We start from the raw sequence: 25,287 nt of genomic DNA, 5'->3' as shown, positions 1-25,287 counted from the left end.
AATACCTTTATTTATGAGGTCCATGATGATCCTTTCCATAGCTTTGCAGACCAAACTAGTCAGGCTTATGGGGCGATAGTTTCCAGGATCCGTTGAGGCACGACCTTTGTGGAGAGAGACCACTGTTGCTGTACACCACTCTCTGGCTACATATCCTGTAGTAAGGCTGAGACTGAACAGTAGTTTTATGTTTGGGTTTAGCTCTTCTTGGAGTTCATGTAGGACGCAGCCTGGGACACCGTCTGGTCCCATTGATGCTGTGTTTTTTGCTTTGAAGAGGGTGGCTCTTACCTGAGCATCTGAGATGTCAGGGGGGCAGCACTCTGCTGGGATATTTGCCCTTTTGGTGGGGAATTTGCGCTGAACCCGTCAGCTAGGATGTTGGTAATGTCTGTGGGTTCGGTGCATTTTTTGTCATTTTGGACTAATTCTGAGCATATCTGGGAATTCCTACACAGGTTCCCAACATAACTAAAGAAAGCCTTGTGATTATCCTTAGTGTCCTGTGCAATTTTTCTCTCGAAGCTGGCCTTAGACGATTTTATGACTGCCCGTAGTTTTTTGCTAATAGTGATCAGAGATGCCTTCCCTTTTTGGGATTTTGCTCTATCATGTAGTAGCTTCCTCTTTCTATTGTATAGTTTGTTTATGGCTGGGGTCCACCAGACAGGACGTCTGCCTTTGGAGGATCGGGTCTTGGTTTTATTTGGGACTGCATGATCCATGCATTCCTGAAGGTGTTCATAGAATGCGTTTATAAAGGATTCTGCGGTCTGGGCCGTATTTTCCACAGGCCCGGGGGCTTTGAAGGATTCCACCTCGGTTTTGAGGAGTGTGAAATTTGCTTTACAGAAGTTTTTCACTGTGGTTTTCTGAGCAGGGGTTGGGGTCAGGATGTGAATATACAGTGAGATTAGTTTATGGTTTGACCTTACCAGTGAGGGATACACCTGCTCTGGAGCATAGAGTCCCCATGTTGGTGATGATCAGGTCCAGTATATGTTTTCCCTTCTTGTGGGAGTGGTAACAAGTTGTTCCATAGCATTTGAGTTTATAAATTCTAGGAACCTTTGGGCTAGGGTGTTGTAGCTAGAGTAATGCTCCCAGTCTATGTTTGGGTAGTTGAAGTCGCCCGATATAATGGTGTTTGGAGAGACGTTCATATTTTCCAGTGTTCTCGGGCAGGCCGTGTGGGGTTCCTGGGTTTGGGAGGGTGGTCTGTAGCAGGCTATAAACTGGAAGGCAGTTTTACCCACTGTTAGTTGCACATGGATAGTCTCTGATGCTTCGTGCTGTGCCACCAACCTGGAGGGGTGGGTATCTTTGACGAATATTGATACTCCTCCCCTCCTTTTGTGGTTCGGTCCAAGTTTTGGGGCCGAAAAGCATGGTATGAGGTATAACCTGGTAGTGCTGGGGTGCTCTCCGCAGCCTTGAACCAGGTTTCTGTTACTGCACAGATATTGATGTTCTCCATGCTAAGGAGAGTTTAGAGTGCGTGCATCTTGAGGTTTAGACTTCTGGCATTGAGTAGCATTACTCTTAGTTTCTTATCCCTTGTGATACCTATGGAGGTGGGTTTGTCTTTTGAGCCTTGCCTAAAAAGTGCACTATGGGGGTAGCAAGAGCCTTTGCCAATATCTGAAAGCCCAGGGGTGACAGGTGCAAGCCGTCCCTAGCGAAGCATCGTGGCTTGTCGAGCATGTCATCCCAGGCTGACAGGCATTGGATCCCCTTTGAATGACACCAATACTTAAGCCAATTGTTGAAATTGATCATCTTGTCTTCAAATTGTGGCATCATTCTTGGTGAGGGTAAGATGCTACTCAAGGTCAGGGTCATACTGGCCTGGGCTACATGCTCAGAGAGCTCCTCTATGTCTCTACATGTAGTGCAGGGAGGTACGTCTCAGGTCATTCACACCAGCATGGACAATGACTGAGTCATATTTGTACTTGCCTTGGAGTGACCTGAGTGCTTGTGTTATGTGGCGGATGAAAGTGCTCGACAGGCAGCTCACCGTGACCTTCTCCTTGTTCAGCCTAGTGAGCAGGACGTCAGTGTGTCTGACGATAGAGTCACCTATTACAAGTGCATCAGGTGTGTTGTTTAGCCTTAAGGGCTGTGACTGTTCGGCACACTGGCTTTGTGTGCTATGTGTTGCATGTGTTTTGTTTTGGGGTAGCGGTTGCTTGGGTGTCTGCTTTGGAGGTCTCTGCTGCTTAGGCAGATTTTTATTTAGAGCCTCCGAGTATGTTTTTGTGTGTTTACGTGTTTGGTTTGCTGTCGTGGTAGGTCTATGTGAGACTGGAATTGTAGTGAGTGTGGTTTCCTTCTCCTCCTGACTGGTTACGCCAGTACTGAGTTGAGAGAGCTTAGCCTCCAGTTTGGCTATATGGTTGCATCTCTCACATGTGTTGGAATTTGTTGGGAGGAGGAGAGGGTTGTCTATGTACATGAGACAGTTGTAACATTGCCTCAAGATTCCCAGTTTCGCCAAATGGACCGGAGAGGAGATTGACAAATGACCTTTGGACATGCTAGAATAGTATTGGGAATTCCTTTATAATTGAAAAAAGGGCCAATGGGGAACAAGGTACTCAAGGGGAGTTTGTGAGGGTGTAGTGCTTTTAATTTTTTAGTGCTGACTTATATAATTGCTTTAGTGAGCAAGTGCCAGGTAACTTAAATGCAATGTGTTACAGGTAACTTAAATGCAAAAATGACAAACAGTAACTTTCTTTCAAGTGAAACAAGGAAATAAGTACAGTAAGCAATGCAGATATCACTAGGGATCCACAGAAGCGTTGAAAAGCCGCGTTTTAGGTGGAATTAGCGTTTCAGGGAAATAAGCATACAAACAAAGCTAGATTCAGCAGGCCTGGATCTAGTCTATGCTACAGCAAACAAGGTGTACCAAATTTCAGTAAGAAGCAGTTCAAATATGCAGGCACTATAAGCCTTTAACCAGAAATTCCCAGCTCAGAAGGGCAGAGTCCAGCATCTCCTCCCACAAGAGTGCAGACCACAAACCCTCTTAATGTAAAATAACTGGCCTGAAGCCCAAGTGCTTAAACCAGAATGAATACACTTTTAGAATAACAGACACTGAGCCCTCAATCAGCAGTTCCCAACTTAGAAGGATGTAAGCTACTTGTTCTGCCACTACAGTGCAGACCACAAACATTCTTAATGTAAAACAACTGGTCTGAAGCCCAAGCGCTTAAACTAAAAGGCTTAGAATGAGTTACACCAAGCAGTAATAAATACAATTGAGTACTTTTAAGATGACGCAAAAGCAAAATAAAGTAGGAAGAAACACAAATACAGTAAAAGCAGATACATTTTTTTTCCCCACAACTGAACTTCTTAGGTAACAGAAGGTTGAAACCTGAGACAGCTTTTAAGAAAGAAATCTCAAAAGAACCAATGAGGTGCTTAGTCTAAGCTGTAGTCCAGGTGACCTCAGTCAGCCAATGACCTCAAACAATTCTCTCTCACTGAAATGCCTGATGGCTTTGGCTAAACCATTGTCATGGAATTACAATTAAACTTTCCTTTATTCGTGTTTTATTTTATTTTGTATACTTTTTAAAAAAGTGAACACAAATTTATATATATATATATATATATATATATATATATATATAAATATATTTGTGTGAATATATATATATATATATATATATATATATATATAGTGTGCATGAATATATATTTGTGTGTATATATATATATATATATATATATATATACATACATGTATACACACACACACATTTACACACACATATATATATAGCTATCTACACACACACACACATATATATATATATATATATATATATATATATATATATATATATATATATATACACACACAAAATGTAAATTCACGAAGTTAATTATCTGAAAGTGCATTTTTTTGAACATAAACAAAAAAAAAAAAAAAAAAAAAAAAAAATTTAAATAACAGCATGCAGTTTGCATGTTAGTTTAGTTGTACATCAAAGTTTAGTGTTGATGTACAACCAAATAAGCTATTGCTGAGATCGTGGTACAGTGTGGATAAGGGAATATTCCCTTTTCTGCATTGAAGTGCGATCTCAGAGTGAGAATATTGAAGTGGGGGGGGGGGCGCAAGTGGGCTTGCCCCCCCCCCCCTGCGTAATTGTGTTTAGTGTTTTTTTTGTTTGTTTGTTTAGGTTTTTATACCAAAAGTGCTTTTTTGAAAAAAAAAAAACTTTTGCGCGAGTTCTGTTTTACAATTGAGTGAGACCAGTAGGGGGTGGGCAATATTAGTTTTACTAATATGTCATGTGATTTTTTTTGTGGGTCTATATCATACGTTTGAAGTTTTATAACTTCTAACATTAAAATATCGAATTTAAATGTTCGAAGTTATAAAACTTCGAACATATGTAACCCCGCCCCAAAACTACCAAAACTAACGATTGTAGGCAGGGGCACCTCCCACCCCCCCCCCCTCTTTAAATATACCAACTCCGAGACCACACTACAGTGCATTACGGGAAATCTTCCCTATACCTCACTATAATGCGGTCTCTGAGTTGGTATATTTAAAGAGCGGGGGGGGGGGGGCTTCCCTATGCTAGTCAGGTAAGTTCCTTTTTTTTTTTAATTATATGTTCGATGTTTGAAACTTCAAACATTTAAATTTGATTATTTAGCGTTTGAAGTTTTCAAACTTCGAATATATAATATAGACCCATTTTTTGACATTTGCTTGTCATCTGATTGTTGGGAGGGATATTTAAATTGGTTTGATTGTTTTAAAGTACAGTTTTGTACCTACCACAAATGTAGATGTCCGATAGATATGCAACTGCAGTCCTGACATATGGGTTGTCCTGCCTCAGGCAGCCCTCGGTCGGCCAGATTCCAAAGTCTGGGTCCGGCGTCGGCCGATGTCACCTCCTCCCCGTCAGAACGGCTGGGGTATAAAGGCATCTGCCGACGCCATCTTCTTCAGTGTTTCTTGCACCAGATGCCAGGTGCCCTCCAAGGAAGGCTAAATTTTGTGAATGGATAAACAGAAAAAAACAGACATGCACAACAGTAATAAACAGATACACCATGACATAGAACCCCAGCAGATAGGTAAGTGGAGTAAGGACCCAAAGGAAAAACAGAGGGGTAGGAGGGAGGGAAAACCTGACTGCAGTTGCATATCTATCGGACATCTACATTTATGGTAGGTACAAAACTGTACTATGTCCTTCAAGAATGCAACTGCAGTCCTGACATATGGGTTGAATACCATAGCCAAGCTGGGGGTGGTAGGACTAAGTAAGAGATGGTGTAGCTAGAAGGCCCTGCAGGACTGCCGAAGCAAAGCCTGCTCGGGATCTGGAGTATAATGGCAGGTTGTAGTGTTTGGTAAATGTATGCACGGAGCTCCATGTAGCAGCCTCTAGAATATCTTTTGTAGCCACTCCTCTTAGAAAAGCTGTGGATGTGGCCATAGCTCTGGTGGAGTGCAGACTAATATTAGCTGGCACACTTTTTCCATGGAAGGAGTAACAGAATCTGATGCAGTGTCCAATCCATTTTGAAATAGTTTGTTTGGTGACTGCTTTTCCTTGCGCTCCAGCAGCATAGGCTACAAACAGTTGGTCAGACTTCCTGGTGATCTTTGTTCTGTCCAAGTAGTAGCGCAGTTGTCTGTGAATTTCTAAAGTATGCAGCAGCTTTTCCCCTTTATTTTGAGGGTTAGGAAAGAAGGTAGGCAGATGAATTGCTTGGTTTAGAGACACTCTGGATATAACCTTAGGCATGAATGAAGGATTGGTCCTAAGAGAAACTCTGTCCTGATGAAAGATGAGAAAAGGAGGAACTGCCATGAGGGCCTGCATCTCCGAGACTCTTCTTGCTGAAGTGACTGCCAAAAGAAACACTGTTTTCCAATAGAGAAATCGCATTTCTGAAGATGCTGCTCGTTCAAAAGGAGGAAGAGTTAATTTTTCCAAGACGTAATTGAGGTCCCATGCAGGAATTGGTGGTTTCCTTGGAGGTTTGACATTCTTTATTCCTCTTAGAAACTGTCTTAGCAAGGGATGCGAGAACACAGGTGGATCACAGTTGTAATGTGCTGAGATAGCTGAAGCGTGGATTTTGATGGAAGAGTATGAAAGGCCACTGTGAAACATTTCTGCCAAGTATTCTAATATCTGAGGTATGTTCATCAGGGATGCATCCTGGTCCTTGTTGGCATTCAAGATGATGAATCTCATCCATTTGGCTGAATAGGTTTTTCTGGTGGAAGGTCTGCGTGCCTCCAGCAAGATTTCCTGAACTTTTTCGGAGAGGGAGTCATGGGCCACAGTCATGGAACCCTCCAAGCTGTCAGCTTCAAGGTTTGCAGGTTCTGATGAACAGTCCTGTAATTGTGTTGAGTCAGGAGCAGAGGCCATTGAGGCAAGGGCCACGGTTTGGTGTGAGTTATGCTCAGTAGCAGTGGATACCAGTGTTACCTTGGCCAGTCTGGAGCTATCAAGATTCCTCTTGGTTGTTATTCCTTGATCTTCAATAACACCTTGGTGAGTAAAGGTAGAGGAGGGAATGCATAAATTGTTAGGGCATTCCAGCTGAAGGAAAGAGCATCCGTTCTCCAGGCTAGAGGATGGTGTATCCTTGTGCAGAACCTTTCCAGGTGATGATTGAGATGAGATGCAAAGAGGTCTAATGTCTGGTCTTCCCCATGCAGTTGTAATTTGTGAGAAAATGCGTGGGTGTAGCATCCATTCGTGGGGATCCAAGAAATTTCTGCTCAACCTGTCTGCCAGAACATTGTCCTTGCCCGGAACAAACTGGGATTGCAAGTAGATGTTCAGTTTCAGGGACTTTTCCCAAAGAGTCATTGTTAGTCTGCAGAGGGGGTAGGAATGAGTGTCCCCTTGTTTGTTTATGTACCACATGACAGTGGTGTTTTCTGTCCTTATTAGCAGATGACCTTGCTGAAGAGATTTTCCAAAGGCTTCTATTGCATGTATCAATGCCAACATCTCTTTTTGATTTATGTGCTGATGCACTTCCATGGGAGTCCATTGCCCTTGAATGCATCTGCCGTCCATGTGTGCCCCCCATCCATGGTCTGAGGCGTCTGTTGTAATAGTTTGACTTGTTGGAGCCTTGTTGAAAGGCATGCCTTCGTTTAAGTGACTTGTTTGAGCCCACCAGAAAAATTCCCTTTGCAGGCATGGTATGAGTGGTATTATGTCTTCTAGGTTGTGGCTGTGTTGAGACCACAAGCTTTTTAGGTACCATTGCAGCTTTCTCATGTGTAGTCTTGCCAGAGGGATTAGAAGAATGCAAGATGCCATGAACCCCAGGGCCTGCAGGGTCTTCCTTGCGGTCAGGTGAGTTTGTTTTGCTAGGCTTTTGAATTAATCGGTTAAATGCTTTTGTTTCTCCTCTGTGAGGAAAGCCATTTGTAGCTGTGTGTCCAGCTTTGCTCCTAGAAAAATAATCTCTTGGGATGGCAGTAGTCTTGATTTTTGAATGTTGACTGTGTATCCCAAAGCCTGCAGCAAATGAATGACATAATCCAAGTGTTTTATCAAGGTTTGTTTGCTGTCTGCTTGTATGAGGCAGTCATCCAGGTAAGGGTATATTTGAATCCCCTGGAGTCTGCAATGTGCCACTACTGATGCCAGGCATTTCGGGAATACTCTGGGCGCAGTAGATAAGCCAAACAGCAATGCTGAGAATTGATAGTGCTCTGTTCCTGCAAGAAATCTGAGGTATCTTCTGCAACTGTGTCTGATAGGGACATGCAGGTATGCCTCCTTGAGGTCCAGAGTAACCAGCCAAGACCCTTGCCCAGCATGGGAAGAAGTTGCTGTAACGTCAGCATCTTGAATTTTGGCACCATGAGAAAAGTATTTAGAACGGACAAGTCCAATATAGGCCTCCATTGTTTTTCTTTTCTTGGAACAAGGAACAGTCTTGAATAAAATCCCTGGCCTTGTTCCTGAGGAGGAACCTTCTCTATTGCTTTTATTTGTAACAGCTTTGAGACTTCTATGAGTGCCTCTGCCCTTTGATTTTGTGGCAGGTTTGGCATGCCTTGTCCTGTTGGTAAGGTATGGAAGTGGAACCTGTAACCTCTGTCTATTATGTCCAGAATCCAATTGTCCTTTGTTATAATGTGCCAGTTTTCTGAGAATAAAGATAATTTTCCACCTAGAGGTGCTTCTCTTTGAGCCTTGGTAGGCGGAGTGAAAGGTAAGTCATTGTGATTGTCCCTCTGGTGCAGGTGAACTACCTGTGTCACTTCTCTGATTTTGTGGTTGCCATTGGCGGCCCCTGTAGGAGCCTCGGTATTGCTCTCTACCTCGTGCACGCCTGTTCTTTCCCCTTTGAAACTTGCCAGAGTCTGGAAAGGACCAATTCTTTGAAGGCCAATTCCTGCTGAATCTGGGTGGCTGAACCTGAAGGAAATCCTTTACAGTCTGTACTGATTTTGCCTTCTCCTCAATAGACTTTAACACATCCTGAGCATTAGCACCAAAAAGCTGTTTATCCAGAGGTGCGTCCAGGAGCTTTACTTTAACATGATCCGGCAGTGGCTGTTCTTTTAACCAAGCAAGTCTACGGATAACAGCCCCTGTCATAGCTGCCCTACATGAAGCCTCCAATGCATCATAACCACACTGAAGAAAATGATTGCTAACCTGCTGAGTATTATGAACCAAATCCTGCAATGCCTTTCTATCTATAGGCTCAGGAGAGGCTAGCTTTTCTGCAAATCATCCAGTAAATAATCCTGGTACTGAAACATATGAAAAAGACAGTTAAGTGACCTCATGGCAAGGGTGGAAGAGGTATAAACTTTTTTACCCCATCTCTCCAGGGACCTTGCTTCCCTGTCAGCTGGCAGTGGATTTTTGGCTGAGGAGGTAGCCACTCCTTTGAGGCCCTGTGAAACAGTTTCTAGATCCACAGAGTGGGCCTTAAAGAGATGCTTGTGAGTGTCAGGGACCCTGTAATATCTGTCTGGCTTGACAGGAGCAGGAGGGAGAGAATCAGGGGAAGCACTGGAGTCTGAGAATACATCATCCAGGACATCCAAAACTGGAGGGGTAGCTAAAGGTCTCTGCTGGGGTAATTTAAGGAAGGTACGAAGCCTTTTCCTAGAATCTGAAAATTCCTGACCCTGCCACTTAAAATGTTCCTTCATGGAGTGGAGGACTTCACCAAAAGAAAAATCCTCTGGAGGAGAGGCAGAGGGAATTGATTCCTCAGCATCAGAGTCCTCATAGGCCTGGAAGGATTCTTCTTGGGTATCTGAATGCTCTGAATCCCCAGAGGCTTCATATGAAGAGAGGTTGTCTGCCTGCTCAGTTCTAGGCCTTTTTTCCGCAGGCGGCTGAGAACCTCTGTCTGGGTGAAGCTGAGACCCCCTGATAAGAGAGATTAGATCTGCAGCAAGAGACATGATCTGTCTATCAGAAGAAGGGGCCTGAGAAGTAGGTTTAGAATGGGCCTTGGCCTGGCTGGCGGCCTTTGCGTGTGCAAAGGCCTTGATGGACATAGATACAGGCAGCCTAGCTGCCCCACATGCAGGGGTAACTTTGTCCACAGGAATGGTGTCGGGTAGTTCCAGAACTTCGGTTTCTGGAGGAAAATCAACAACCGGCACTGGTGTAGTGTCCGCGACCGAAGAATGTGTTAATGCGGTGTCGTCGGCCTGGAGCGGTTGGATTACCGCTTCTGAAGGGACCGAAGCACTCGCAGAGGGCTTAGGCGTTAGATCGGTGGAAGACACGGGCCGAGGATGTCGGTCCCGATCCTTTCGTTTTTTGGTAGTTTGTGCTGACGGTTGTTCCGATGGCATGATGTAAGCGTAAGATTCGCCAAAAAAGTCTTCGGCAAATTCTGCCCGGCACCTGAGAGTGCGCTTATTAAAGCAAGCACAGGCCGAGACGTCGTGGTCTGGGCCCAGGCAAGGGAGGCAATAAGAATGGAAGTCCTTATGAGGTATTTGTTTACCACAAGACAAACAATTATTAACTTTTTCAATGTGTTCTGACATCGGCTGAGGCAAGAAAAAATGTTCCCCAACGGGGTACTTAGCTTTTAGATGACTTTGGTAACTGAAAAAACACAGGAGCTGACTGACCGGCACTTGTGAACTGCTTCTGCTTCGGGCACCGCGCGGCAAGAAAGACTGAAGAAGATGGCATCGGCGGATGCCTTTATACTCCAGCCGTTCTGACGTCGGGGAGGAGGCGACATCGGCCGAAGCCGGACCCAGACTTTGGAATCTGGCCGACCGGGGGCTGCCTGAGGCAGGACAACCCATATGTCAGGACTGCAGTTGCATTCTTGAAGGACATTGGCTTTTGTCTGAAGTTCTTTCATTGTAACGAACAAAAGCACTACAGTTATTAAATCGTATTCTTGGATATCTTTGGTACAAGCCTTTTTGTTATTTTAAGTGAAGGTTAGTTGTCTTAGTTCAAGTGTTTTTCTTTCCTCTAATTTCTCTCTATCTTTCTGAATACATTTTATCCAGAAATTCTGGGCTTCTTACATAATGGTAACAATACACAATTGCTTCCTTATCCTCAGTAGTCCATCTATCACCTTTATGGCTTTTTTTTGTCCTGTCAGTTTTTGTGGACTATTTCCTTCTACAACCAGTGGGGGGGGGGCTGTTTGCTGGGATACCACAACACTGTGGTATTGACTGTAAAGATCTTTAGTGGTCCCTGCTGTAGACAGGGTTGGAAGGCTTGAAGGGCCAGGAGAATTGCCCTCATCTCTCGGACACTGATGTGTTATTTTTTGTGTGGCTCCAGCCATAGCCCCTGCACTTTCAGATGGCCCAGAATTGCTCTTCAGCCCAAGTATGAGGCATATGTGTGCATATTCTTTTTGGGTTGGGACTGTTAGAGGGGAAGACCTGGATTGAGGCTCACTTGCTTCAACCACCACCGGATTTCTAGTTTGATGCAGGGCAGGAAGGGAACCCTGTACTCCAAGGGGTGTGAGTGCTGGGTCCAGACTGACCTTAGGTACCATTGCAACTTTCTCATATAGAGTCTTGCTAATGGTAACATGGGGATAGTGGCTGCCATGTAGCCCAGGAGCCTAGGGTACTGCCTTGCTGTCATTTCTGTCTAAAGGACCAGGAGTAGGTGTTCTGTCAAGCCTTCCACCTTTTGGGGGAGAGGTAGGCTTTCATGATGTCGGTGCGAATCCTGCACCCCAAGAAGACAATGTCTTCAGAAGGTTCCAGGTGGGATTTTGGGAAGTTGATCTGAAATCCCAGGGATGGAGGAGAGCAATGGCAAGATTGTGTGTGTTGCAGCTGGGTCTCCTTGCAGTCTGCCTGTACAAGCAGGTCATAGAGATAAGGTAATATCTGGATTCCTTTTGTTCTGCAAAAAAGCAATAACTGAACCATGCATTTGGTGAATACCTGGGTGCAATGGAAAGCCAAAGGGCAAGACAGAGAATTGGAAGTGAGAAGGGCCCACCAAGAACCTCAGATATTTCCTGAAACTTTGCGTTATGGGGATGTGAAGGTAGGCATCCTTTATATCTAAGGTGGCCATGAACCCTTGGGGAAGCAGAAGATGAAAAAGAGTTGGTAAGATCAACATCTTAAAGTAGGAACCTGAAGGAAGAGGTTGAGAAGAGAGAGATCCAGGATTGGTCTCCAAGGACAGTCTTTTCTTGGGACTAGAAAATCCTGGAGAAGAAATCTCTCCATTTTGCAGCCAATGGCACTGTTTTGATGGTGCCTTGAGCCAGAAGGGTTCCTAGTACTGGCTGAAATATGTGTAGTTGTTTTGGAGGTTGTGGGATACCCCTTCGCTTTGGGGGCATAAGCCAGGTCATAAAGTACCCATTTTGAATGACTGAAAGTACCCATTCGTTTGAGGTGATGGATGTCCACACAGGAAGACAGTGAGAGACGAACTGACAAGAGGGAGAGAACGAGGGGGTGGGGGTTTCATAGTTGGCAGGTAGTCAGATACTACCTGCCTTGTCTTGAAAGGGCAGCCTCTGGTTAAAGTAGGGGGAAGCTCTAGCAAGATGGGGTTACTTCCTGGTTGTTTTTCTAGACCTTGTGGGAGAAGCAGGGCAAGAGTGCTTTCTAACAAACTGAGTTTTAGCTGGGTAATTTCTTTGGAATTTTGGGATAGGAGAGACTAGCAGGTGTTTTAAATCCTGCATCTCTTATTTAAGTCACTACAGCAAAAGGGGAAAATCAGCCACTTTTGTACCAAACAAAGCTATGTTGTGCAAGGGGGCATCAATCAGCTTTGCCCTAAAGTCATCTGGAAGGGGCTGGAGGCATAGCCAGGAATATCTTCTCAAAGCTGATGCTGCTGACCTTGCTGTGGCTTCAGCAGCTCATAAATGCACTTTATAGAGTGCCTGGTAACCTAGGAGGTGAGAGCCAGAAGGGAAGACAGTGAAGCTTTGGCAGCAAACTCTGGTGTATCAGACAATTCCTTGGAGGCTTTCTCCAGGAGGGATAAGGCATATTTAGCCATGTGTGTCTGGTAGTTAGTAGCCCTGAAGGCCAGAATAGCAGAGGTGTAAATTTTCTTACCCAGACGTTCCATGACTTTGCTGTCTTTGTCAGCAGGGAGAATGGTGGTGGTGGTGGTGGGTAATAGTTTAGATGCCTTGTCCGTGGAGATGGAAATGGTGGCACGGTCTGCTGGAGGACTCTTAAGATACTTAGCAGTTTCAGAGACTTTATAAAATCTAATGGGTCTGCGTGGAGAAGGGGGTTGTGAATCAGGGTTCAAGGATGCTGAAGAGAAGGCATCCAGGCAGGCAGACTTGGAGAGACAGCAGTAGGGGTTGGGGAATTCATCTGAATGAGGTCATAATACCTTTTTTGAACCTGTCATTTCAGAGGATTCCCACTTAAAATGTTCTTTCATCTTGGTAATGGTTTCCTCAAAGGTCAAATCCTCAGCTTGGGAGTCAGGGTAAACGGATTCTTCCTCTGAGAGGTACTGGAGAGTGATTCTTCAGATGAAGAATCAGAAAAATCCTCCTCTCCCCTCATGGATGGGTCTGATGTTTGAGACCTTGGACTCAGAATAGGAGGAGAGGAAGGATCGTAGAAGTCCCTGCAGTGGTAGGCCGTAAGGCCATGAAAGCATTAAAACAAACTTTGTCTGAAGGCCTGCCAGTCAGGCATGCTTTCAGGACAAGGGGAGATGTGCTTCCTTTTTTCCTACCTCTTGAGAGGCCTGGCAGGCATCTGAAGTGAGGAAGGCCTGGAATCAGGTGACTGTAAGGAAAGTACAGTTGTGTACACTTACCATAAATGTAGATGTTAGAGTGTATTCACTGTTGCAGTCATCACATTTGGGTTATCCCTGCCAGGGTAGCCCTTGCCCGGCCCGAATACCAGAGGCTTAGTATTTCTGCGACGGTTGCTGTCGCTTCAAGACTGATGAACTTGTCAGAAGCCCCCAAGTGAGAGACAGGTTCTGGTGGAAGAACCCACCAGTAGAAAGTAAATACCAATATGTCCCAAGTAAGGAAAGAGAAGAAAGAAGTGGGGGATGGAGGGCAAGAAACCAGAACTGTAAGGTTCCACAGCTGAAGCATCTTGCAGCATACCAGACTACGAATGGGTCTCAGTAGAGGCCTGCGAATCTGAAGAAGCGGGTATCAGGGGCTGTGAAAGGCATCACTGAGTACCGGCGAACTGGTGACTAGGTTAGAAGAGTCATCTGCAGCTTTGTACCTAGGCGGCCTATCCCTTTATCTTTGCGTTTTTTTTGGAATGTCGGTAATCAGATTGCTTACCGAAGACATATCTGGATAATTGAACAGAGTACCAAAATATTTAGAAGCGCAAATATACAGACTACGAATAGTTCACCATTTAAATAAGGCACAAAACTGACAGCGATGACTGCAACAGTGAAACACGAACAACATCCAGGTCTGCAACAGTGAATACACTCGAACATCTACATTTATGGTAAGTGTACACAACTGTACTATGTTCTTTGTGTTTCACTGTTGCAGTCACCACATTTGGGTTGATTCCCAAAGCTGGTGAAAAGGGTGAAGGCAGTCAAGGAAACTAGGGGCTGGCTAGAATGCCCTGCAAGACTGCAGAGGCAAACCCTGTCTTGGATTTGGAGAAGACAGGCAGGTGGTAATGTTTGGTGAAGGTATGAACAGATGCCCAGGTGGCAGCTTCCAGGATGTCCCTGGGGGGACTCCTCTGAGGAAAGCTGCAGAGGTGGCGGCTGCTCTGGTGGAGTGAGTCCTGACCCCCTTGGGGGGAGGTTTGCCATGTTGTTTGTAGCAGGAATGGATACAGTGTGCTACCATTTGGCGGTGGTTTGTTTGGAGATGGCTTTGCCCTCTGCTCCTGTAGCAAAGCTACCCAGCAATTGATCAGACTTTCTGAAGGATTTAGTCCTGTCTAGATAGAATCTGAGCAGTCTGTGCACATCTAGAGTGCAGGATCCTTTCCCCTTTGTTCTGTAGGTCAGGGAAAAAGGTCGGCAAATGAATGGATTGGTTGAGAGCCACACTGGACACCACCTTGGGCATGAAGGATGGGTTAGTCCTGAGGGATACCCTGTCAGCATGGAAGATGATGAAGGGTTCCACAGCCATGAGTGCCTGCAGCTCAGAGACTCTTCTGGCTGAAGTGATGGCCAGAAGGAAAGCGGTCTTCCAGGAGAGAAATTTTAGCTCTGCTGAAGGGGCAGTTTCAAAGCGGGGTAGGGTGAGCTTTTCCAACACAAAGTTAAGGTCCCAAGCTAGGGTTGGTGTTTTTCTGGGTGGCCTCAAGTTGCTAGCCCGTCTTGTTTGCTCAGAGGGTGGGAGAAAAGGGGCTGCTCAGTGGGAAAATTAGCAGAGATAGCAGAGGCATGAAATTTAATACAGGAAAATGGAGTCCACTGTGTAGCAGGTCAGCTAAGTAATCCAGGATGAGAGGGAGGGAGGGCTCTGCCGTATTGGCTCCCTTAGCCTGAATCCAGATGCAGAACCTTTTCCATTTGTCAGCATAAGACTTCCTAGTGCTAGGGCATCTGGCATCATGTATAACATCTAGAACCTGTCTGGTTTACTGGGTGCAGGAGGAAGGGTGTCAGGAGTCAAGCTGGATTCCAGGAAAACATCCTCCACAGCATCCAGGATTGGAGGGATGGCCAGGGGTCTGTGCTGTGGAAGATCTAAGAATTCCCTGAGTCTCTTTTTAGACTGAGGGTAGTCCTGACTTTCCCATTGGAAATGTTCCCTTAAGGTGTGAAGGGTTTTCCCAAAGGGAAAATCCTCTGTGGGAGAGGCTGAAGGAATGGAATCCTCTGCATCAGAATCCTCATAAGCAGAGAGGGGTTGCATGTCTTCATACTCAGATGCATCAGAGCCATCGGACACCTGTTCAGACAAAACTACAGGGGACAGACCTCTTTTTCTCTTAGAAGGGGTAGCTTGGCTTCCCCTGATCAGCATGATAAGCTCTTCCACCATTTTAAACATTTGAGACTGAGGCAAGGAAGCAGGTGCCTGAGATTAGGCCGTCGGTTTCTTGGGTGTGGTTTGTAACCTGGGCCTAAGAAACTCTGTGGTTTCGAAAGAATGGTTGTCACAAAAGTCTGTTTGTGTCAAGAATCGGTAGTGCAAAGGACTTTCTCAGAAGCCGGTGCCTCCTCAGCGCTCCGGAACCATACAAGGTAGAGAAGACCGCAGGATCCTTAGTCGAAGTAGAGTTTTGCAGCATACTGGACTCCGTAAGGGTCTTGGTAGCGGCCTGCGAAGCCACAGAAACGGGCATCAGAGGCTGCGAAAGCACCTCACTGAGGACTGGAGAACTGACGACTAGCTTAACGAGAGCGTCGTTGGTGGGTTTGGACCTGTGCGGTCTCTCTGTCTTTATCTTTACATTTTTTCGGAAGATCTGCTGTCGGATGGCTTACCGAAGCCATATCGGAATTCGAGAACTGCAAGCGAAAATATCTAGCTGCAATAAGGGCCCGACGACGGATAGTTCTGGCATTGAACAAAGCACAGAAGCGACAGCGGGGGAAGTCGCGGTCTGGGCCTAAGCAAGTGACGCAGTAAGAATTGAAGTCTCTGTGCGGTATTTGCTTTTCACAGGTGAGACAATTGTTAACTTTTGCTGACATCGGTCAGTGCAAGAAAAAAGGATCCCCAACGGGGTACTTAGCTTTAGAAGACTTCAGCTTCAATTCGGAAGATGAAACTCAGGTAGCGGCCGACCAGTGCTTGTGCGAACTGCTTCGGGCTCCACAGCAAGAAAGACTGATGTAATGGCGTCAGCTGCCTTACTTTATACTACTGACGATCTGACGGCAGTCATGATGCAACAGCAACTGATGCAGAAATACTAAACCTCTGGTATTTGGGCCGGCCGAGGGCTACACTGGCAGGGATAATCCAAATGTGAAGACTGCAACAGTGAAACACGAAGAACATCTGGAGGGATCAGACAGACCTACCGGAATCTCTGCCCCCCCCCCAACATCAGAAAAGCCTCTACGGAAGTGCCCTCCACATAGGATTGTGTGGTTTCCGTAAGAGGTACTCACTATATCCTAGGCGGCAGAGCCCGAATCCTCTACCAGGCCGACGTCAGCCAAAGGCTGAAGGTCTCACGCAAGAGGCGCAGCGGTAGTGGTAGGCCTGATAATCTTGGCTTTCTTTTTTGGCAGTTCAGCAGGTACGTCGGCGGAACCCTCTATACCCAAGGCTATCTGTTTTAGTTGCTGATTTTCTAGATACAGGTTGAGCGCATGCAGAAGGCTGCTCAAAGTTTTGGGCACAAACGCCTGACAAATGGCGCAGGGCTTGTAGTCGTACGACCGACCTAAACAAGAGAGACACATGGATCATGGGCATCCTTGTGGGGTATCTGACAGCCGCACTTATACTTGCCGGTGCATGTAGACATCAGTTTTATGGCCCACGTTCCACTAGCCATATCAGAAGTCCCACGCACCACACAGTGACTGAAAACTTTTGTATACTGGCCGGACACTCGGGTAAGCAAGATCACTAAAATTCATATGTGATGAATACTGTAACATGGGAATAGAAACACAAAAATGTTTCTATCGATACACTGATTTCTACAACTTCAGTGTATGAGGTAAATAATTCAAAGGTCCACCAAAAAAAAACTTCTACGTTAGAAGACAATACATTATCAAACTATAATTTTGAAACATGGCTGAAACAAGTCAAACTCTAAGATAAAAGGTACTGACCTTATAATGACCATTATTTGAAGCATCATGTAAAGGTGCATCATCGTCCAAACCTTTTGTGTTGACCTCTGCTCCTGCAGCAAGCAACTGTTTAGCAACATCATAATAACCCCTGTTACACGCCTCATGCAATGCTGTCCACCCTAGAAGTCAAGAATACAAACAGTGAATGAAGATGACAATGGGGAGTATCAGACAGACCAACACAACCCTGTCACCATGTGCAAGCCTCTCAAACATACTAACAAGCATCTCGTTTCTACAGTAGCCTAAATTTGTCAAAATATTTTAATAAAGCTTGAATCTCTGCTTGTCAATTTGGCCTATTACACAAATTTCACGGATTTAAATTTAGAACTAATGCTAAACCCAAAACAAATAGTTATCAAGTTCATTGCAAAAAACACTAAAAATCTCTGAATTTTTTCTTCTTTTACATACAGCTTAAGGGGCATAAAACTTATTTTCTAGTTGCTCTCTTTTCTAAGATATGTACTGATAAAATAAAAATACTGATCAAGTCTCTGGTTATTTATATTCTGGCAGAGTTACAACCAGTGCAATGCAAACATTTTGTTTTTTGCACTTTTACACAAAATAGTATTTTTACTCTCTGTAGTTGTGTGACAAGATCATCATAGCAGTAGATGGTCAAGTAGGGTCACTGCTACACAGTAACATTCATAAAAGAAGGGAATCAGTTACAGACTGAAGTCTGCCCCACCAGATTTATTCCCATATCTCAGCGTACAGACCACAATCTTCCATATACGGATGTACAGTAGAGCATCCTGAACAGGAAAGCTAGCCCACACCATCTTCCACTGTTTTCTCTGCCAGCAAATCTTGCAAAAGTAATGCTCTCCAAGTGGGACATCTGATTTTATTGTGGTAGTTTAAAAGTACAGACCCCCCTCCCCCCGTTGTTTCCAGTCTCTATAGCACTATGCCTCTTTGCAAGGGAGATGAAAGAGGGAGTCATCCTGAAGGGAAAGTGGGTAGGTACTAGTACTTCAACAGGGGTTATATTCAAACTACTGTTGTGATGAGTTCCCACACAATTATACTACGCTCACAGATATTATGTACCGCGGCATTATTCTTAATATTTGGGAAAGATACTTCCATACAGCTTACAATGTTTGGAGAATGTATGGACTGATGACCAAGTAGCCACCTTGCAGGTGGTCTGTGTTGAGACCCGACAAACTGTGGAAGAGGATGCTGCCCTGATACAATCTGCTCTTTACCTTAGCTACAGACACTTGTCTTTCTTGCCAAAGTAGAAAGACAATGAAGTTCACTAGTCTCTTGGAGAGTATATGCTTACTGACCAGTCTACCCTCCTCTCACTGCACATACATTACAAACAACTGGTCTGTTTGATGGACTTTGTTCTATCCAAACAATATACCACAATTGTTTCTGAATGTCTAACACATGCAAATACTGTGCATGTAGGATCCTTTCCCAACTGTTCTGAGGTTCTGAGGAAAAATACCGGCAGACATTTCTAAAACCACTTTCGAATAGAGGTAGAAGTTATTCTGAGGGTAAACAACCAGTGTGAAAGACTTCATGTCTGGTTTGACATCAGGGTTGGCAACTCTGCTTTCAGATGTAACTGCTACCAAAAAGAGGGTGTTCCATGAGATAAATCCAACTAACAATAAGACCGCTGGTTTGGAGGTGTTGCCACTGGAAGGGAAAAGTGTCCACCCTCCAGGTCTTGTTGTACGAGTACCTCATGTACCTCCCTGGGAGTTGGCTCACAGGACAGCCAAAATAACTCTACCTCAGGAAGACCATCATTTGTTTGTCAGCTGCCAGAAGCACCACATGATCAACTTATATTCATGGTTCCCTGCTAGTGGTCTGTTCCAGTTGCAGGCTAAACTTCTACAATGCAAAGGGTAAATAAACTGCTCAGAGCTCCAAGTTGAATTTAGGCTCTAAATTCCTCTCCTGTACTGCTGATCTGCACAGCAGACACGAGCTTGTGCCTCCTTGCATAAATGTCACATTACCATGATGCTGTTTACTTTAGACACCCATTATCTACAGACTCGTTAAAGTCATGAAGCCTAACAGGACTGCCAACATTTCCATCAAGTTGATATGTAGATCAAGATCCCTGGAATGAGAAAGCTCCCACGAGAAAGTACAGATGTCCTACTGCTCACTGCTGCAGTATTCATAACACATGGGTTTTCATCACTGATGTCTGGGCGGAGTACAAAAGCTTTACATTAACAAGGGCACATGTCCGATCATCACTGATGTCTGGGCGGAGTACAAAAGCTTTACATTACCAAGGGCACATGTCCGATGTGTAACCTCAACTCATGTGTATCAGGGTATGAGAATAGATGTACACACGATTATCAGATCATCTCAAAGTCAGCAGCCTGAAGACAACAGAGTGGAAAATGGTCAGCTAGAAGGGGTGTAGCTCGAACAAGTAGAAACTCCCCCAAGAAATGATATATGCATATGTGATCTGAAGGCAAAAGGGTAGAGGTGAAGGAGGGAGCGAAGGAATACTACAATAGTGATCAGTAGGATAGCTATGGTTATAGTAAGTTCTTACACAACTGTACTATGTCCAAACTGAAATCACTGTTGCAGTATTCATAACAGATGGGTGATTCCTACAACTGAAGAGAAAAAAGAAAGTGAGGTGGATGGCTAGAGTAAAGAACTGTCAAGGAGACCATAGAGGATTGATCTGGCAAAGGCAGTCCTAGACCTGCAGAAGGCATCAATTTTGCAATGCTTGAAGAAGGTGTGGACAAATGACCAAGTGGCCACTTCCAAGATGGGCCCAGTACCAACACCCTCGTGGAAAGCACCAGAAGAGGCAATCACCCAGGTTAAATGTGTCTTAGGGCAGGAAAGCAAGAATTTAGCATGCTGAAAGTAGTGGAATGAGATAGCCATCAATATCCAGGATGCAATGGTTTTGGTTTGTGATTGGTTGACCCAGCTTGGCATCCATGAAAGAAACAATTAGTTGGTCAGTTCTTCTGATTGTCTGTTTTGTCCAAATAGAACCTCAACAGCCTGTGACTGTCTAGGGAATGTATGACTCGTTACCCCCTATTTTAAGGATTGGGGAAAAAAAAGCAGTTAGGTGAAATGTTTGACTGAGGGATAGTTCATTCACTACCTTAGGCATGAAAGGAGGACTGGTCCTAAGCATTATCCTGTCCTTGTGGATAAGAAATGGAGGAGCAGTCATGAGGGCTTGGAATTCAGACACCCTGTGTGCCGAGGTTAGAAACAGTAGGAGGAAAAGTCTTACATGTGCAAAATGTTAAGATGGCGGATGCATCTGGCTTAAAAAGGGGGTTGAGTGAGTTTTTCCAGAATAAAAATTAAGATCCCATGGTTGATTAACTGACTTCCTTGGAAGCTTAAGGTGCGTGACTCCTTTCGGGAAGAGCTTGACTTCTGTCCTGGACATGACATGAGGATCCAGAGGCAAATAGGCTTTCATGGCTAACCAAGAGTGTAGAAGCTCAGAGATACTGAAGTATGGGGGTTGGGGTGGTGGGTAGGTGTCCTAGAAAACAGTGGTTCAAGCCTGTGCTTGTGACACCAAATGGAGGGGCTGGGGTGTGACTATTTCCTGATATTACACTTCCTGGCCTCCTGTAAAACCTGACCCACATCATTTGAAAATACATAGCTTTTAGGGATCAGAGCCCAAACATCCACACAGAGATTAGGTTGCGATGTAGAAACAGTGGAGGGTAGGTGTATAGAAACCTCCCTGTCCACTGGAAGTGAAAGGAGAAGGTATCTGTCCTTCAGGCCAGAGGACACAGGGTCCTGGTGCAGAACCACGAGAAAGAATAGTTGTGTGAAATCTTACCATAACCATAGATGTCCTCTTCCATCTTGCAGTATTCCAGCTCTTGGGGTTTTGTCTCTTGCTACCCAAACGTCCGGCCAGTATACAAAAGCTTGTAGTCACTGCTGGGTATGTGACACATCTGACATTAGCTAAGGGAATGTGGGCCATAAAAGTGACATCTGCACATACCATACCTCAGAACTGAGTGCCTCAATCAGGCCCCAGTCCCAGAAAAATTGTACAAATGCAGTGCCATCCAAGAAGCAACAGTTCAAGGAAAGAGGAGGAAAAGGCGGGAGGGAAGGAATATTGCAACATGGAAGAGGACATCTATGGTTATGTAAGATTTTACATCACTACTCTATGTTATGTTCCTCGATTCTCATATTGCAGTATTCCAACTCTTGGGTGAGTGCCAAAGCTGACTGGGAAGAAGAGGGTGGTGGCTTGGAACTATTTTCTATAACTCCATGGAAGATTGCCCTGGCAAATCCATCCCTGGATATGGAAATGTTGTTCAATTTGTAATGCTTGGTAAAGGTGTGGACAGAGGTCTGTGTAGCTGCCTCTAAAATGGGAGCAGTGTCCAATCCTTTAGAAAAAGCTCCAGATGAAGTCATAGCCCTAGTAGAGTGAGCTTTAATTATGGACCCCAAAGATTTCTCATGGTATGCATAGCAGAAGGAAATTGCTCTGGAAATTCAGGCTGAAACTGTCTTTCTCAATTAGTCCGACTTTTTGATAGATTTGTTCTTGTCTAGGTAAAACCTAAGCTGTCTATGCACATCAAGGGAATGTAAAGCACTGTCACTCTGAGGATGGGTGAAAAAGGTGGGAAGCTGAATAGCTTGGCTTAAGAACAGCGCATTGACCACCTTGGGCATGAAGGACGGGTTGGTCTTAAGGGTTACCCTGACTTTGTGGAAGATGAGGAAAGGAGGGATGGCCATGAGGGCCTGTAACTCTGACACTCTTCTAGTTGATGTCAAGGTTACTAGGAGCATTGTTTTCCCAGTGCAGTGTTTAAGAGAGGCCTTAGAAGCTGGTTCAAAGGGAGCCCAGGGTGGTGGGATGGGTTCCCTGGGGGGCTTGAGATGCAGCACTCCTTTTAGGAATAACTTTGCAGGCAATCGAGAAGCCAAAGGGCGATATAGAGATAGACAAGCTGAAATAGCAGCAAGTAGGGCTTTGACAGAGGAGTATGCCAACCCTGTCTGCAAGAGTTCATACAGTTATGAGAGTACCAAAAGGACATTACCCTGGAAAGGGTCCAACTGTCTTTGTAGACACCACATGGAGAATCATTTCCATTTAGACATACAAGACCTCCCAGTATTACGTTTCCTGGCCTCCTGCAGGACTGTAAGCACTTTCTCATTGCAGAGGAGTCTGTAAGCGATCAGAATTCTATCACCCACAAGGTAAGGTTCAGAGATTATAGGTGGGAGTGAATTAGGGATCCCTTGTCCTTTGTAAAAAGGTCCACTCTGTGAGGTAACTTGTGGTGACTGCCCCTGGCTAAATGCAGAAGGAGAGGGAACCAGTGCTTTCTTGGCCAAAAGGGAGTCACCAACAAGATTTCTGGTTTGTCCTGCTGGATTTTCAGTAGGACTTTCTGGAGATGTGGGAAGGGGGGAAATGCATACAGAAACATCCCCCTGCAAGAGATTGAGAAGGCATCCATTGCCCTTGCCAGAGGACTGGGCAGCCTGGTGTAAAAGGATGAAGCTGTCTGTTCATAGGGGAGGCAAACAGATCTGAGGGGCATCCCATTTGTGGACTATGTCCAACACATCCCTGTGGAGCATCCATTCATGGGACTGTGACATGGACCTGCTTATTGTGTCTGTCTGAGTATTCTGCTCTGAAGGGATATACACTGCCTGTAGTGTGACTCCCTGTTTCATGGCAAGTTCCCACACTTGGAGAGCTAGTCTAGTCTCCATAGCAAGTACGATTTTGTTCCCCCCTGCTTGTTCACATACCACAGAATTGTAGTGTTGTCTGTGAACAATTTTAGTGGGCCCTGCTTCTGTGTATACTGGAAGGCCTTTAGGGCCAACAGAATTGCTCTCATCTCTCTGATATTGATATGTTCCTGTTTGATGAAGTCCAGCCAAGTGCCTTGGACTCAAAGAACCCATGGCTGTGCCCCAGCCCAGATCTGAGGTATCTGTGTACATCTCCTGCACTGGCAAGGGAGCCTGAAAAGGGGGTCCTGGGTTGCAGTTCACTTGATCCAACCACCATCGAATCTCTTTCTTGAGGCAAGGTAGGAAGGGGATATTGAACTCTAGGGATGAGTATGCTGTATGCAAATAGAACTTGGGTACCTTTATAGCTTTCTCATGTGGAGCCTTGCCAATGGCAAAATGGGAATGGTCAATGCCATATGACCCAGGAGTCTCAGCTATTGCCTGGCCATTAAATCTGTGGCCTGAAGGACAGTGGGTAGGTACTGTCTTAAGCTTTCCACCTTTTAGGGTGGCAGAAAGGCTCTCATGACATCCGTCCTATTCTGCACCCCAGGAATATTTGGACCTGATAGGGGGGGGTCAGGTTGGACTTGAGGTAATTTATCCTGAAGCCCGGTGCTTGCAGGAGTGATATTCCTGTTTGTAGATGTCACAGCAGGGATTCTTTGCAGTCTGCCTGGATGACAAGGTCATCTAGGTAAATGAAATGTTGAATCCGTTGGGTCTTGCAGAAGGCCTTCACTGGTGTCAAGCACTTGGCGAAGAACCCTGGTGTGGCAGAAAGTCTGAAGGGCTTGGCACAGAATTGAAAATGTGAGGAAGCCACAAAGAACCACAGGTACTTCCTGTAGTTATGCCTTATGGGGATGGGCAGGTAGGCATCCTTGATGTCCAAGATGGTCAAGAACCCCTGAAGAAAAATCAAAGGGAAGAGGGTCTGCAGAGTGAGCATTCAAAAGGTGGGAAAATGCAGAAAGAGACTGAGGTGGGAAAGATCTAAGATTGGTCTCCAGGGGCCATCTTTTCTTGGGACTAGGAAGAGTCTTGAACATAAACCCTTTCCCTTTTCTGTCTTGGGGACAGGTTGAATTGTTCCTTGGGCAATACAGCTGTCTAACTGGCTGAAATAATGGAAGCTGTTCTTGGGAGTGGGGGGGGGGGGCTGTGGAATGCCCCTCAAGGAAGGGGTTGTGATCCAGGTCATAAAATAACCCATCTCTATGATGGACAAGATCCACCTGCCTGTGGTGATATTTTTCCAAGCAGGGAGACAGTGAGAGAGCCTTAGGGATAGGGGAATGGAGTTGAGAGGTTGTTTCAGGAACGGCAGGTAGTCCCAGACTACCTGGCATGTCTTGAAATTGCGGCTTCTGGGCAGGCTTGGAGGGCACTGTCTGCTTCCTGGCAGTCTTTCTGTCCCTGGAAAGAAGAGGAGGAGCAGAGTGTTTCCTGATGGATTGGGTTTTTCAAGGGTAGTCCCTGTGGAATTTGGAGATAAGGAGAAACTGGCATTTTTCAGGTCTTGTAAGTCCTTCCCCTTTTGTTCCAAAGTTTGAATAACTCGGCCACCTTTGTCCCAAAAAGGGCAGCGTTATCAATAGGCGAATCAAATGTTTTGCCCTAATGTCATCAGATAGGGGTTGTAACCTTAGCCAGGAATATCTTCTCAGGACAAAGGCAGATGCAGCAGACCTGGCAGAAGCTTCACCTGCATCATAACTGCACTGAATGGAGTGCCTTGTGACCTGAGAGGATAGAGATAAAATGCTGGCTATCTGAATTTTGGCAAGGGAATCGGGGATTTCACTCAAAAGATTAGTGGCTTGTCCTAAAAGTGCTACAGCATATTTGGACATGTGTGTTTGATCATTTATTGCCCTGAATGCCAAGATGGATGAGGTGTAAAACCTTTTTACCAAGGCGCTCCATGACCTTGCTGTCTTTGTCTCTGGGGAGAAGTGAGGAGGATTGAAGGGGCTTAGATGCCTTATCAGCTAACAGTGATACAGTGCCAGGGTCCACTGCAGGGCACTTAACAAGGAATTTGGCTCCCTCGGGGACCTTGTAGAATCGATCAGGCCTTCCTGGTGTAGGAGGCTGGAATCTAGATTAACTGATGCCACATTAAAAGCATCCATGAATGCCAGAAGTACTGGGAGTAGCTAAAGGGGCAGAGGAATCTATCTGAAGAAGT

The 25,287-nt window shown here is 45.2% G+C and overlaps 1 protein-coding gene across 2 annotated transcripts in view; it reads right to left on the bottom strand.

Moving 5' to 3' along the window:
* ANKRD11 (ankyrin repeat domain 11) overlaps positions 1 to 25,287 on the bottom strand; it is a 1,034,395-nt gene that overhangs the window by 656,271 nt on the left and 352,837 nt on the right. For both annotated transcript variants that reach the window (XM_044081841.1, XM_044081842.1), the window contains exon 5: positions 17,259 to 17,401. In XM_044081841.1, the coding sequence (XP_043937776.1) occupies positions 17,259 to 17,401 (143 nt within the window). The remainder of the gene's footprint in view (positions 1 to 17,258; positions 17,402 to 25,287) is intronic.

Source organism: Protopterus annectens, chromosome 8.part1 (assembly GCF_019279795.1).
Source record: "Protopterus annectens isolate FY-2018-M chromosome 8.part1, PAN1.0, whole genome shotgun sequence".
In the NCBI taxonomy this organism is placed as follows: domain Eukaryota; kingdom Metazoa; phylum Chordata; order Ceratodontiformes; family Protopteridae; genus Protopterus; species Protopterus annectens.
Note: the sequence above shows the minus strand (reverse complement) of the source record. Positions and strands in the feature narration are given on the sequence as shown.